The sequence below is a fragment of the Helianthus annuus genome, chromosome 13, assembly GCF_002127325.2.
Source record: "Helianthus annuus cultivar XRQ/B chromosome 13, HanXRQr2.0-SUNRISE, whole genome shotgun sequence".
Lineage (NCBI taxonomy): Eukaryota > Viridiplantae > Streptophyta > Magnoliopsida > Asterales > Asteraceae > Helianthus > Helianthus annuus.
This window is the reverse complement of record NC_035445.2, coordinates 137,466,041-137,481,173: the sequence shown is the minus strand read 5'-3', so window position 1 is coordinate 137,481,173 and position 15,133 is coordinate 137,466,041. Positions and strand designations below refer to the sequence as shown.

At 37.8% G+C, this 15,133-nt stretch overlaps 1 protein-coding gene across 1 annotated transcript; it reads right to left on the bottom strand.

The window, feature by feature from the left end:
- Positions 1-557: 557 nt before the first annotated feature.
- LOC110899538 (ethylene-responsive transcription factor ERF014) lies at positions 558-1,514 on the bottom strand. Its single transcript, XM_022146424.2, has one exon. The coding sequence runs from the start codon at positions 1,445-1,447 to the stop codon at positions 875-877; it is 573 nt and encodes a 190-aa protein (XP_022002116.1). The 5' UTR covers positions 1,448-1,514; the 3' UTR covers positions 558-874.
- Positions 1,515-15,133: the final 13,619 nt, after the last annotated feature.

Genomic DNA, 15,133 nt, shown 5'->3' with positions numbered 1-15,133 from the left:
TTTGAAACTTGACCTTTGTTTGCTAAACAATATTTATTTTGGATTCCTTGAATGAAAAATAAGTTTAGTTTTGAAATAAAAGTATTTATTTGGGCCTAATACATACATATAGTATATATAAATTTTTTTAAAAAACTTGGAGGCCCTTATTTTTTGGTGGCCCTAGGCCCGTGCCTAGGTTGCCAAGCCTATAGAGCCGGCCATGGTGTCTAGTCAAGCTCGGGCGTGTTTAAGGTTGATGGTTTCAAATTTATTTATAAGTCGATCTCGAGTAGCTCACGAGTTGATTCGCTCGTTTACCCTACCAACACAAAGGTATAAAAAGTTGAGGTGAGTAGTGAGGGGATAGCACCTCTAGGTCAAGGGGCGGTGTTCAGTAGGAAGACTTTATACATTGTCGTATCGTCTTTTTTATTGACATGATAAGGACAAGTAAAGCCATTATAACGGTATCTAAAACCATCAAAAGATTATGTCAAACCTTGTAATGACTTTTCATGACCTAAGGATGGGTCAAAAACTCACCCAAAACCATCATAATCAACTCACAGATTAACTGTTCAAATTTATTTTCAATGCACTTTTTATAACTTTTCAAAAGTAAAAAAGTATTGTTGACTGCAAACAAAAATTATAATCATCCAATTATTATATATTATATATCAATAATAGTCAACCTTATATATAACATATATGAATATGATATCTATTACAATTAATTGAATTAAATTAATGACGACAATAAATATTTCTCAAATATTATTTTGAGTAAATGGTGACCTTCAAAAAAATTAATATGAAAGATCATCCATGACACAAGCTACAAACTAATTAATTAATTAATAAAATCCAATTAAACTTCAGCACCAAAAAATCAGCAGAAGCTCCATAAAGGAATATCACCAATACCTTCATCAACATCTTGGATCATCATAGTCCACAAAGGATCATCAAACACTGATGCATCATGAAACATATCATTATATATAGGTGCATCCAAATTATACCAAGACGGTTCATACGTTGTCGAATTAAAACAATCACTTCCAACCAAGATTTCATCGTCAACTGATGACGATGAAGTTGTACTGGCTGCAACCACAGCCGCCAGTGGTGAACTGGGGGCTGTGGTACTTGCGGCGGCTGCAGCCGCAGCCGCCACCTTTTGGATTGATTTAGGAGACATGACTGCGGTTGTATGATGGATATTGTGGTATTGATGAGGTGGGAAGTTGAGGTTGGCTGATGGTCCTTTGAGGCATAGGACCGCGGCGTCGTAGGCTCGGGCTGCGGCTTCCGGGGTTGAGTGTGAGCCAAGCCATATTCTTGTTTTTTGGTTAGGGGCTCGGATTTCGGATACCCATGAACCCCAGCTTCTCATTCTGACTCCTTTGTACTTCTTTTTTGTCAACGAGTCAAAGTGAGAGTTTGAGTCTTTCTTCTTCATTGGATTGGTGCGAGTTTTAGGGTGCGTTTGGTGTGCGGAATACTAGTGAAGAGATGAAGTTGAAGTAAGTGATGGTGAAGGAGAATGTATTGTGGTTTTATAGGGTTTTGAGTGTGAAGAAGAATGACTAAAATGGATGACAGAACATCACATATCTTTCTATTCACATGCTTGAAATGACCTTTTTCTCCTTGAATTCATGGGAGTATAATTGTTTTCATTGACCCCCTTTAACTATCATTTGTTTGTCATTCAAAGTTTCAAATCCATTAAAAAATGAATGCCAACATTTTTATAAGTTACTTGATTAGAGTTAAAAAAAATGATAACACTTTTATATTCGTAAACATATATTGATGTATATTTCATATGTGTAAAAATAAATAAGTTCAATGACACGTCTAACACATTTATCCCTTTGAGACTTTAACTATAGGCTTTTCTTCGTCTTTGAAATATGTATTCGCACAATACGAAGAAATAAAAGCATCATGTACAGTATATGTAACACGTTCTCTTCTCTTAATTAAAATATAATTACCGTGCTTTAATTTTGGTTATAGCCTTACAAATCAATGTGAAGGAAAGGGTAGACACTCCATTTAAATTTGCTTTTATCCCAACCTCACATCAAATAGATTCGACCTGACTTGATTTAACCCAACCACTTATACAAATGTAACATTTGCTAACGAAAAGTTCCAAATCCGCCACGTTTATATCAAACATGAGTAGATTAACGGGTTAATAACCCGACGAAAAAAGGATAGAAATTTAGTCGAAGTAGGCTGTTTTTAGAACTTGAAGGGCACATGTGGAAATAAATGAAAGTTGGAGGTGAATACTGAATAGTCACTATCATAAGACCACAAAAGATGGATTTCAGGAAGAAAAATGAAGCCGCAAGACATAACTCAGAAGTTTCCTAAGCCAGATAAGAGCACACAACATCCTCAATAAACTAGTGTTTTTGTTCCTAGTACAAGGGCATATATGTAATTAACCACTTAGACCCATTATTTTATTATTATATAGATCTTGTTATTAAAGAAAACGCGGTTATAAAACTGTTGCTCCATACTATCATATCCATGTAACAAGCAGCCAGCTATTGCTCGTCTGTTATACGGACCGGGTCACCTTTCATTTTCACATAATCTCATCCTAATGACTAATATCATGTCACTTTCTTGGAAACCATCTATATTTCTGTTTTCTACCCTAATATTTCATTAACTTGTTATTGGCTAGTGACTACTAATTATCTCTATTGTTGTTCATATGATGATGATCAATATAAGTTCGATGCGAGTTAGAAACACATGATAGATAGGAGCTATTTGTCTTCAAGTTATGTCGGTTTGATGCTTTTGTTCGTTTTGGTTTTACGGTTTGTAGCTCTTTAATCTGTAGTAGTAACACCGCGCATGTTAAGGGGCAGAATTTTGTGTTTAGCAGGGTAGAGTTTGCTATTCAGAAGGGGGTAGCGGTGCAGCTTGTTGCCCGTCTACCTGCCATTATTCTGTAATCATCTCTGTTTTAATGTTTTAATGAAAATCTATGATAAAAAAATTGTAGTACAATTGTTGTAGACAGGGTGGATCCACATAGTAACTTATGGTTTCCGAGAACCCACTGAGTATTGAATTTTTAACAGAAGGTATTTATAAAAAAAAAATGAGTGAACCCATAAGTTAATTTGAAGTGAACTCGTATAACAAATTATAAAAGTGTTCCAGTTGTTAAAGGCTTTGTGTTTTGTCTTTAAAGCTCGTTTGTTCAAGTCCAACTTCTGCCGGTTTTTTTTTTTTTTTTTTTTTTTTTTTTTTTTTTTTTTTTTTTAATGCTAAACATGATATGCAATAAAACTCCAATTGCATTGAGAATAAAAGTCCTGATATTGATTTCCTCAAAATGTTAGCATTTAGACTGGCTCCGATGCGCATGTGGAGGGGATGCATTTGATGAGTTGGCATACTGCATTTGGGAAGGATGAAGTGGAGTGAAGATTAAAATGAGGTCCATGTATGTGGGGAAGTGCATCCAAGTGCAGAGAGAGAAGGTGGGCCCATTCATTAATAAATCAATTTTAAGCTAAAAAAAAAGAAAAATAGAGGAGAGAGGATGCATGTGGGAAAGATGGGTTGGAGTTAAAAAGAGGAGAGAGAGTGCATGTGTTAAGAGCATTCACATTCTATCCATCAAAATATGTGAGGGGGAGTTTTTATATTATAAAGGGTATAAAAAGTGGTTGTGAGTGGAGGAGAGAGAAAATGTTACTGTTCATCTGTATATTTGAGGGGACACTGTTCACCCACTATAATTTTCTTAATATATATTGAAAGTGGTTGTGAGTGAAGGAGAGAGAAAAATGTAATGATAATATTATTTAATTGAAAAGGAGAGAGAAAAAGTATTTGTTTTTAGTGAAAATATATTGATATAGGAGTTGTTTTTTTAGTGGAATGTATGTATAATTTGATGGATTGGATGTGAATGCTCTAAGAATGTGTAAAAAGCTGATGTGACAGTGATGACTAGAATGCATGTAGTAAATACAGGCCGATGCATTACAGACAGTCTTAGCACACATTAATATTGAGTAGATAAAACAATTCAGTTGCATAGGGAATTGTTGGATAATTAATGGAACATTAAGGTGCAGTTCACTCTTTAGACCGCGGGGTGTTGGGGTGTTGGGGTTTGGGTTAGGGCTATTGCTTGATACGTGATGGGTGAGAGATCTATTAGGTAATTCTTTAAAATAAGGGGTGTGGGGTGGCGTGGCGTGGCTTCGGCTGGCGTGCCCAGCCATGTGAATTTTAACTTTTTTTAACTATTTAAAATTTCATTTAATTAAATTAACACACTAACTAAAATAGAAGATTGCATATGATTTTTTAAAAACTACAAATAAAATTAAAAAAAAAAACTACATAAAATAAATTAAAAGATTAAAAACTTCATGATTTATATATGTCATATTTTTTCAAGATTTCTTGTTTCATTTGCAATATCAATTCCAATTTTGGGCCGGTAAGGTGATTGACATGCATGACGAGAAATTTCATATCTTCGTATTTTTCTTTTAGAGATTTTTTTTATTGTACGATGCTTGGATATTTTTCATCGTCTCGATCTTTTGTTGTTGGATGAAATTGAATGTGTCGATTTTCGTCCCAATTTCTTCCAACTGGTCGGTGTACAACCCTTTACCCGATGCCAAACCCGATCTCCCTCTTTAAATCCGCTTTTTTGACGTGTCTCTACCGGGTGGGCGGGAAGGAGAATCATCGAAACTATCCAAATTAAGATCAAGCTCTTGATCACGAGCATCGGACTGAGCTTGGGACGAGGGTGTTCTTGCCCTTTTGGATGAAGTTGATTCGCTAGCAGTAGGGACTCTCGCCTATTTAGAAGCGTACATACATACATCCCAACAATGCATGTACTTGAACTCGTGCTTCTTGTTTTCTCTGTATGATACCATGGCATTCTTGATAAAGTCGGCCTCGGTTTCACCGCTCCTTGGCGAGTTCTTCGCCTTATGGAAACAAGCGTTGAACGCAGTGACGTGTGTATTTATGTCACCCCACTTGGATGAGAGGCTATCATTTTCATGATACATCTCCGCGCTTTGCATTTGCGTATAAAATGATTTCTTTATGAAATCCCAAAAATCTTTGCGGTGTCGTGAATTCCCTATTCCAAAAAAATTCTAGGCATTATAAAAAAATATAATAAAACTGAAAACAATAATATTGTTATATAAAAAATACCTTGAATTGGATTTTCCGATTCGTCGATATAACATCTTGTCAAAGTAGTTTCTTCTTGAGGCGTCCACTTTACTTGTGTTCGTTGGGCGGCCGCTAGTGCTTTCTATTTATCCGTTTTTTTTTTCTTGTGACATCTTTTTTGGCTGGTTTGGATGACGAACCACCAACGTCTTGCGGTTGTGTTTCTGGTACGGAATCGGGTTGGGAAAGGTTAACTGGAATAGATGAATCGTCGTATGGAAAGTTCATGAATACACGGTTTCCTAAATACGACGCGAATCCGGCTAGATCAGGACACGGTGAGTATACTAAACCGGGTGGATGGTCGCGGTTTGTTGATTGACGGTTTTGTGGCGGGCTAGGGTTCAGGTTCTCTTGGTAACCAAAGGGGTTGGTTGGGTCGTAGTTTCGGTTAAATGGATGCATTGTATAGGATTAAGTGGGTTGAATTTATAAAAAAATATAGAGATAGAAGAAGTAGAGAAATGGTAAAAAATTATAAATATGGGTGAGTATTTCTAATGTTTAAAAAAGAACTATTTTTTTTAAATAAAGTAGTCATTTGGAAACGGCTAGCCCAAACGGTCATCTTTCACCAGCCAATCTAAGCCAGCTACCTCAGCCCCCTCCCCGCCCAACGCGAGGCTTCAAACCCACGCCAGCGGGGCAACGCCGTGGCCATCGCTGGCCCGGTGTGGTTTAGCCAGCGTTGCCTGGCATCCCCCGCCCCAAGCAACGCCCCACACCCCGTGGTCTTAGGGTGGTAGGGGCGCTTCGGTGAACAAGGGCGATGAGTTGGGTTTGCCAGTGGCATACCTCCATCGGCACCCTTGCGGTATTCGGCAACTTGTTTTAACGGTGAGTAGTCATCGAGTGTTTGATTGATAAAATAGTCGTTATGTTACCATTGTATACTAGCCGTTTATATTGATTTAAATAAAAATAATACAATTTTCTTTATAAACAACACCATTTTTCACTTCTCTTCGCAATCAAAACTTCTATAAACCAAATCCTTTCTTTCACATTCCAAAAATCTTACCCTATTTTCTTAAAAATGGTGGATGACATATTGCTGCTCATTCCATTCGACATTAATGAAGGAAATGATTCTTCCTTAAGCGGTAGTAGCTTAATTTTTTTCCAAAAATCTCATCGAGCAAGCCGCACTAGAAGACACGGGCACATCTAGTAAAAAAAGTTGTCCGTCTTGATCGAGAGAAAGGCCACGAAACCATTATCGAAGATTATTTTGTCGAGGAGCCCAAATTCAACGGAGAAGTTTTTCGTTATAGGTTTCGTATGTCGAAAAGGTTGTTTTTAAAAATTATGAGTGACGTGCAAGTGAATAATTCGTGGTTTCAAGAGGGCGTGGACGGGAAAATGAATAAGAGTTATACACCGTTGCAAAAGGTTACATCGGCAATTAAATAACTTGCAACCGGTAACCCAGCAGACGAGAACAACGAGTATTTAAATATGGCCGAAAGGACTTCCCGTGAGTGTCTAGAATATTTTTGCCAAACGGTATGTAATTTACATGCTTCCAAGTTCTTATGTAGACCAACAAGCCACAACGTTGCGCTTTTGTACCAAGCTCATGAGGAGAAACATTACCTTCCTGGGATGTTGGGTAGCCTTGATTGTACGCATTTTGTTTGGAGAATGTGTCCAACAGAGTTGCGGGGCTAATATATGAGGGGGGATCACAGGTACCTGACAATTATGCTCGAAGCGGTGGCCTCTCAAGATTTGTGGATTTGGCATGCTTTTTGTGGTCTACCAGGTTCACAAAACGACATCAATGTGCTCCAACAATCTTCGTTATTTATTACTCAACGAAGTGGAACTGCACCAAATTTACCATTTTACGTGAACAACCACTTGTACAAGCGTGGATACTATCTTACTGATGAAATCTACCCTGCTTGGTTTGTGTTTGTGGAATCATTTTCATATCCTCACATTCTGAAGGAAAACAAGTTCAAGAGATAATACAAGGCGGCAAGAAAAGATGTGAAACAGACTTTTGGTGTTTTAAAGTCAAAATGGGGTATACTTAATCGACCAATGCGTGCTATGAGTGTAAAAAAGATTAGGTATATCGTATATACGTGCATTATTATACATAACATGATTTTAAAAGACGACGGAAACGCGATTGCACCGGTACATATTCAGGATCCTCTACTCGAGCCCGTTTTCGATGATACTGTTTATAATGAGCTCATTGATGAAGATACACATTGGAGACTAAAATATGATCTCGTGGAGCATCTTGGAGAACAAGATTTACCCTAGCTTTTGGTGGATTTCGACGACGAATAGTTAAATTAGTTTAGTTTTAAAATGTCTTTTTTATATTTTAATGTCATTTTATTTATTTTATTTAACGTGTTGACTTATTTTTATATTAATGTATTTTATTTGTTTTAATATCATTTAATTTCTTTTTTAATTATACATAATTTTATTTTGTTTAAAATATGGTTTATTTATTAATGCATAAACACCCCGCTAGCGGTATGTGCATATAATGTATATATGTGTGGGCGCTCGGGGGTAAAAGTGAAAGTGCACTAATTTTAACGTTAATTTACTAATTTCGCGAAAATAACGTTAAAAGAGGGGGATTATTAATCATGCATAATGTGGTGGTGTTGTGTCACACCCCAATATTTCCACGTATTACCGGTGGGCCAGGTGGGGAGTATCGTGACGTAGTTGATATCATCATAGTCAATACACACAATAATATAGCACATCGGAAGGCTGGGTAAAATAAACTATTACAAACCATAACGTCTGAGCGTTCGAGTTTATGAATGTACAGACAGGAATGTAATAAGATCCACCGGCGGATCATAATGTACAAAGAAACAAAACTACAGACTTCGGGTATCTATTGGATTTGCAAGATCCTCTATAACATCCTATAGCTCCAGCCTATTTCGGGAAGTACCTGTCAATCAATCTTTAGGAAAATACGTCAGTTTACACTGGTAAATACAATTTAACTGACTCGTTTTGAATACATTTAAGAAAATTGATTTAGGTGCACAAGGCACAAATCATTTATAACTTGGGACAATCTTTATTAAAATCTTGTATACAATTTTACATGTTTGTCATACATATGGGGCCGGTCTGAAAGCCGGACATGATTAACTGACTCACCACTTATAGAACCCTCAAAGGAGTTATCCCCAACTTGTGGGTAATTTAATATTTAGCATTTGCATCTGTCAGGTGCATGCCTGCACCCCGTGCATAGGTCGTGGCCATTAATAATTTAAATGAGCCGAGGATATCCAGGACACGGTCGTTAACCCCCAAATGTTTATGTTATCAAACAATACGGATTAAAACGGGTTATGCGGATTTATTAAATCACAATCCGACAAAATAATCCCATACCCGACCAAGCGGTATTATTATACCGTATCCCAAGCCCGTATAGGGAAAATAAGTTAAAAGTATTTACCTGGTGATAGCAGTAAATTCCTAAGGTTCTTGAAAGACACTTTTTACCGGAAGCTATTTAATCTGTATAGAAGGTTTAATTAGCCTACAAGGATGCTAACGGGTCTTTAATTAGTCAAGGACTTAGACCGGCTAGCTAGAAGGAAACCTTACGGTTCTAAACGCTAGATTAAGCGGAGACCGGAATAGAATGTGATTTAGACCCGAAAAGCTTGGATACGTGTATAATATGGGTAAACTAAATACATTCTGAAAAATGAGAATCAAATGATAAGGTTAAGCCCGTGTCGGTTCTTTTACGTAAACTAGTTACGTAGACCGATCCGAACGCGTAAATGCGTAACGGGTAACTGTTAGGATCGAAGGCTGTCATGATTGTGCTTGTTTGTATGAATTTGACGAATCAATGAATATAAAATAAGATTAAGTGCAGCGGAAATGAAAAACAAACTTTGTAAACACAATCTTTAGTAAACAAATGCTTCTCATTAAGTTGAATGATTCAATTACATAGCAAATGATTACAAGCATGCTTACAGAACTAAGCTCCCCCTCAGCCTGATACTCCGAGGTTGGTTGAACAAGATGAAAGGATTAGACTGGAGAAGAAGAATCCACTCAGTCCAAATCAAATGTAACAGTACAGGGTACTGCTCCATTTATAGGCAAACCAAACCACTGAGGCATCTCAGCTGACGTCACCATGATAGTGACATCTAACAACCTAACAACCTATAAACACTGTTCTATACAAACTACTGATGTTAAACAACTGATTATAAGTACAGTACAAAACAAGATAAAACAACTGCTTCACGTTCCGCTGTTGTAGCCTCAGCACTGATGTTGAACATCAGTGCTTTCTTCAAAGGTGATCAGTCCTTGAATGAGCAGTGCTTGTGTCTTTAGCAGTACTTAGGAAACAACAGTAGATAGAGCAACAGTGTTTGTCTTCAGCAGTCTTTAGAGTTTCATCAGTGTTTGGTTCATCAGTTGTTATAGTGAGCAGTACTTAAGATCCATCAGCTGTTAGATTACCACTGCCAAGGGGAAAGCAAAGTGTAAACAACTGCTTATTCTGAATCCACTGTTGTGATCCGGTTTTGGCTTTCATTATCTGTTCCTCTGGTAGGGTTCAATCCCAACAATCTCCCCCTGGAACAGATAATGCCAAAACCCTTCATTATTCTGGACCTTTATTCCTCATCAGAAGTTCCTTAGCTTGTCTTTTAAATTCTTCTTCAAAATTCTTGGAACTTGTGTCATCTTCATCCCTACACAGTGTAAGTTCAAGGAGATCCTGCAAATCTTCAACACTAAGGCCTAGTGCTTCTTTCCTTGATATGTACTTCACTTCACCATTGGATCTGACCAAGGTCAATACGTGGGTCTTTTGATCAGACGTCCACTTTAGTATTTTTAATCCTAATGGGTTTCTTGGGAGAGATTTATTTTTAGATGAGTTTGGAGATGTTGGCCATGAGAACACTTGCAGACTTTCAGACATTCTTTTGAAGGCCATTTCAATGACATTGTTTGCTGCAGCTATGTCTTCTGCAGTCTCTCTTTCAATTAGCTCTTGCCTCTCAATGTTTGTCATGCCTGTTGAAGTGTTTGGTGATGCAGGTTTGGTTAATACCTCTTTAAGAAGGTTTTGAAGTTTTGCTGACGTATCTTCTTTTAGACCCATTTTCATGATGGTATCCTTGAAGTACTCAGCTTCCTTTTCTTTTACCTCTTCACTAGACAACTGTTTTCCTTCTTCTTGGTTTGACACAAGAATAGGATTATCTGCTGATTTGAATAGTTTTTGGAGGTTTTCAATCTGCTGTTCAAGCTTCATCATTTGTTCATGCTTCTTTGAAGTGCCTGAAACAGTTATCTTTCTTTTCTTCAGCCTTTCATAGGCTTCATCAGTCTGCTGCTTTGACCATTTTGATATGGCTTCGGCAATATCCATTTTTGCATCCACCAGCTCCTGTTTCTTTCTTTTGTACTCAACAGTTAGGTCAGCGATGAGCTTTTTGTATTTGCTCCAATTTGGAGCATTCTTCTTCTTTTTAGGATCATTCTTGATTTTATCAATCCTATCAACCTCATGCTTTAAAGCCACTATTGGCCATTCTTCAAATTGGTTTTCTTCAGCAGGATAAAATTTTTCTTGCATAATGTATGCAAGAAGTTTTCTTCTCATCTCTTTTCGTTGATCTGCCTTTTCTTTGCTCAGCTCTTGTGCAAAATCTTTTATCTGTTTGACTTTTGTGAGCAGAAAATCCAATCTTTCAGCAATGGCTTCAGCACTTTGACCTTCACATTCAACCTTGGCTCTTATCTTAGCCTGTCTTGCTTTGAGCTCAAGGTATTCATCCATGTCTTTTGCGACTATGAAGCCAATGAGTGAAGGAAATCTTCTGTTTGAAGGATCATCATCAGTGTAGAATTGCCTCATCTCATTTTTGATAGCTTCTAGTTCCAGTGGATATTTTGCAGCAATGGGATCATATTTGTCCTCATTTGCCTGAGTAAGTTTTCTTTTTCTGGTATAGAGCTTTGCTGGTTGTGATGTGGGAATGATGAGAGCAGTGGTGGATGGTTGACTAACAGTGGTTGAAACAACTGGTGTTTCAACTGCTGTTGTCATTACAACTACTGATATGTCAGCAGATGTCTTCTGCTTTTGAGCAGGGGTTGTGATGGCAGTGGTTTGAGTGGTGATGAGTGACTGACTAACAGTAGTTGGAACAACTGGTGTTTCAACCACTGTTATCATTACAGCAGATGTTGTAACATCTGCAGTCTTCTGCTTTTTGGCAGGAGGTGATGATGAGGTGGCTGTTTTTGATGGTGAAGTTGTTGTTGGTGTTGTGATCACAGAAGATGGTGGAGCAGTGGTTATGGTGGTGTGTGGTGATGTGGTGTGTGTTGATACAGTAGCTTTGGTTTGGCTATTTTCTGGCTCAATAAAGATGCCATCATCAATTCCTTTCTTTTTCCACTTGATCTTCTCCCCCTTTTTGGCATTATCTGGGAAGGGTTCATTCATGAAGAGGACAGTGGGAGGAACTTTTCCAGAAGCACTTTGTATATGAGCCTTGATAGCTTTAATATCTGCCTGAGTATCTTTAAATCTTGATTCAACCATGTTTGCCAGCTTTTGTACATGCATAGCATGCTGCTGATCAGCCATCTGCTTTTGTCTTTCCAGCAGTGGTTGGAACATGTTCCATAACTCATTTGCAGCAGGTGCCTGTTGTGCAGGTGCTTGAGCTGGAGCAGTAGTGGATTGGGCTTTCTGAGCTTTTAACAGCTGCTGCACCATATCCTTTATTTCAGCAACTGAGGTTTCCAGGTTTTCAACCCTGCCCGTCAATTCCCGATATTTTGAATCATCACCCGAATTAACAGGATCATCTGAATCCCCACCAGCAGTGGTTGTACCAGTGTGTGACTTAGGAACAGAGTCCCAAAAGTCATTCATTGATGCCCCTTGTTCTTGGTACTGGGGACTTCTTTCTTCAACACTAGATAACCTTTTGAGGGTACCAGAGGGCAATGCATACTCACTGGTGGTTATCATAGGTGTTATTGTAGAAATTGCCTTCAAGGGAGTCTTACTAATGAAACAACTGGCCAAATACAGATCTGTTGATCCAACATTTGTAGTTGCTTCTCCGCTTGAACTACTGACAGGAATTACTTGTAACTCCTGCAGTGTAACCTCCTCAGTTGTTGCTGGGATAGCAGAGATATCAGCATCCGACCCAGTCACCTGTGGGAGTATACTCTCAATGATAGGTGATTGAGAGGAACTGGTTTGTGTCTGTGTAACATCAACTGCATGCAACAAAGGTATAATGGATGGTGGTAATGTGGGGGGTGAGGGTAAAGGAGTTGAAAGAGACATGTCCTTGGGATCAGGACTGTGGAAGATGGATCCGAGTGGGTCCAGAGCTTCATATTGTGGTGTCCCTGTGCTTACAACCTGTTCCTTTTGAGAGGATGCAGGAGGAGTTTGAGGCAAGGGTTGAGATCTTTCTTCCATCTGCTGTGAGGAAGTAGCAGCAGTGGTTATTGGTGACTTTTGTGCTGTCCCTAGCATTGACTCTGGGATCTCATCTTCCAGAGGTGCCTTTGTTTTGGGTTTAGGGGGCTTTCTGGATGTTTTCTTTTTGGTCTTTTTGGTGGTGGCAGGTGTGGGTTTCAAAACAGTGGGTGTGCTGCTTTGATCACCTGGAGCAGTGGGCTCAGCAACCGATACCTGAGGAGTAGTTTCATCTGCTAAATTCTGCTCGGGTACCTCTGCTTTTGTTTTTATTGGTGCCAACATTCTAGAGAATGTTTCAGGCGTTAAACAGTTTATTTTAAAAGAGGCACCTTGTTTGGGCAATTCTGCATCTTCCTTTTCAAATGTTTGTTCAAAGTAGTAGCTTAAAAACCTTGGAAAGAGCAGAAATGCTTTGCTATCAACATTTTTTACTAAATCATCAAAAATCTCCTGGGAATAATTAAAATTTTCATTGTTTAGAATTGCATATCCCAGGCATTGAATTTTTGATGGTATTTCATTAAAAGAAGTTGTTTTATTAGATACACACATCAACAGAGTGTGAAATAAAAATCTTGGTGCAGAAGGGAAGAAACCTTTTTGTAAGGTGTCCGTTTTTGGTTGCTCTGCATAACCCCTATTCATGAAATCCTTTTTCAACTCAGTTTTAGAAAAAGAGGTTTTACCTTTCAGATCATTGAGTTTGAAGACTTCTGAAATAGATTGTGGAGAGATTTGAATCTTTTTACCCTGTATCGAGGAGTTGATGGCTGTGACAGTGTCTCCTTGTTTTTCAAGGGTAGCCTTGTTCCAGAACTCTCTCTGGGTTTGTAGGTAGATGGGAGCGTCTACTGTTATCAAAGTTTTGTACTTTGATGCAGATAAGGTGTTGATGATGGAGTCGAAGGTGTTGTTGGATGTGGGTTTTGTGAGAATACCCAAGTAGTTGTGAGGAGCTTTGTATGGTATTTCATTCGGTTCAGCAGCCATTTGAGTGGCGTCTTTAGGAGCGGAGGAAGAAGATGATTTTGATTTTGACTTCGACTTTGATTTCGTCATTTTGATGAGGAAGATCGAAGAATGTTTTTGTGAAGAAGAATGGGAAACTGCTTTGAGAAGAGAATTTTTGGAATTCAATTCGACAGTGTGGTTTAATCAGGGTTTTATTTTAGGGAAAAAGTGAATACTGACGTGGCAGCGGTTATAATGATCTGACGACTAAAAACTGACCACGTGCCAACCCCTGATGAAAGAGTAAATAATGGAGGACAGTTGTTATGAGAGCCACCCATGGCATTATAGCCTAGTGGTATCTTGGTGGTGGGATAAGGCTTATGACCATTAGGTCATGGGTTCGATTCCCACAAAGTTCATAATCATATCATTTTCAAGTTTTATGATCACTGTTTGGAATCATTTTCTTTATCAATTGATTGTAAAATCCTCTTCTAAGTTCAATCACTAGGATACTAATTTTACCTGAACTTTTCCTGAATTAATGAATGCACACAGTTGCATGATGACTATTGTTTTCCCAACTTTGTACTCTAAAGTGTTTTGGATTTATACTCTTTTCTTTTGATTTCAAAAGTTTTGAGATAAACACACTTTTGAGTTTTTGTAATTTTTCTTCTTCCCTTTTTACCCTTCCCATTCATAAGTAATAAAATACTTACTGGGAGGTTTTCAATGAAAGAATACTTAATCCAAAATCATTTTCAGCAATGTTTTGAGAGATCTGGCCGCATGTGAACATGTTTTATTACCAAATCTCACATTACTTATGATTTGGATTGTTTTTGACCCCTGATTTTCTTAATGTGTTTTGACAGAGTTGATTTAGTCCTTTTGAGGATTCTCAACCTGCCTTTTAACACATAAGATCTCATGACTAAAGTTTTATTTTCCTCTTTCTAAGTTAGCAAAACACTAATGTTTACATGAACATAGGTTTTGTTAATCTGAGGTTCATACTTTAGCATAAAACATGATAAAATCATCATAAATTCCATAACAACAGTTGAAATCAATTTTGAATGAAGATAGTCATACATAGTTGCCAGACATGTTGTCAGATCTGAAAACTATGAGTGATTTGAGCATGATAACACTTGTTATTTGAAATTTGTGAATCTTATGACATCTTGGTTGTCTTACAGAGTATCTGATTCATCATTTTGAACATGATTTTTCGTTGCTCTGTTTTTCAACTAAATACAAACAACCTTAGTATCAATGAATTTTGAGTTGAACTGTTACGTCAAATTGATTGTTAGATCGAATTTTACTGTCCAAGCTCTGATACCAATTGTTAGGATCGAAGGCTGTCATGATTATGCTTGTTTGTATGAATTTGACGAATCAATGAATATAAAATAA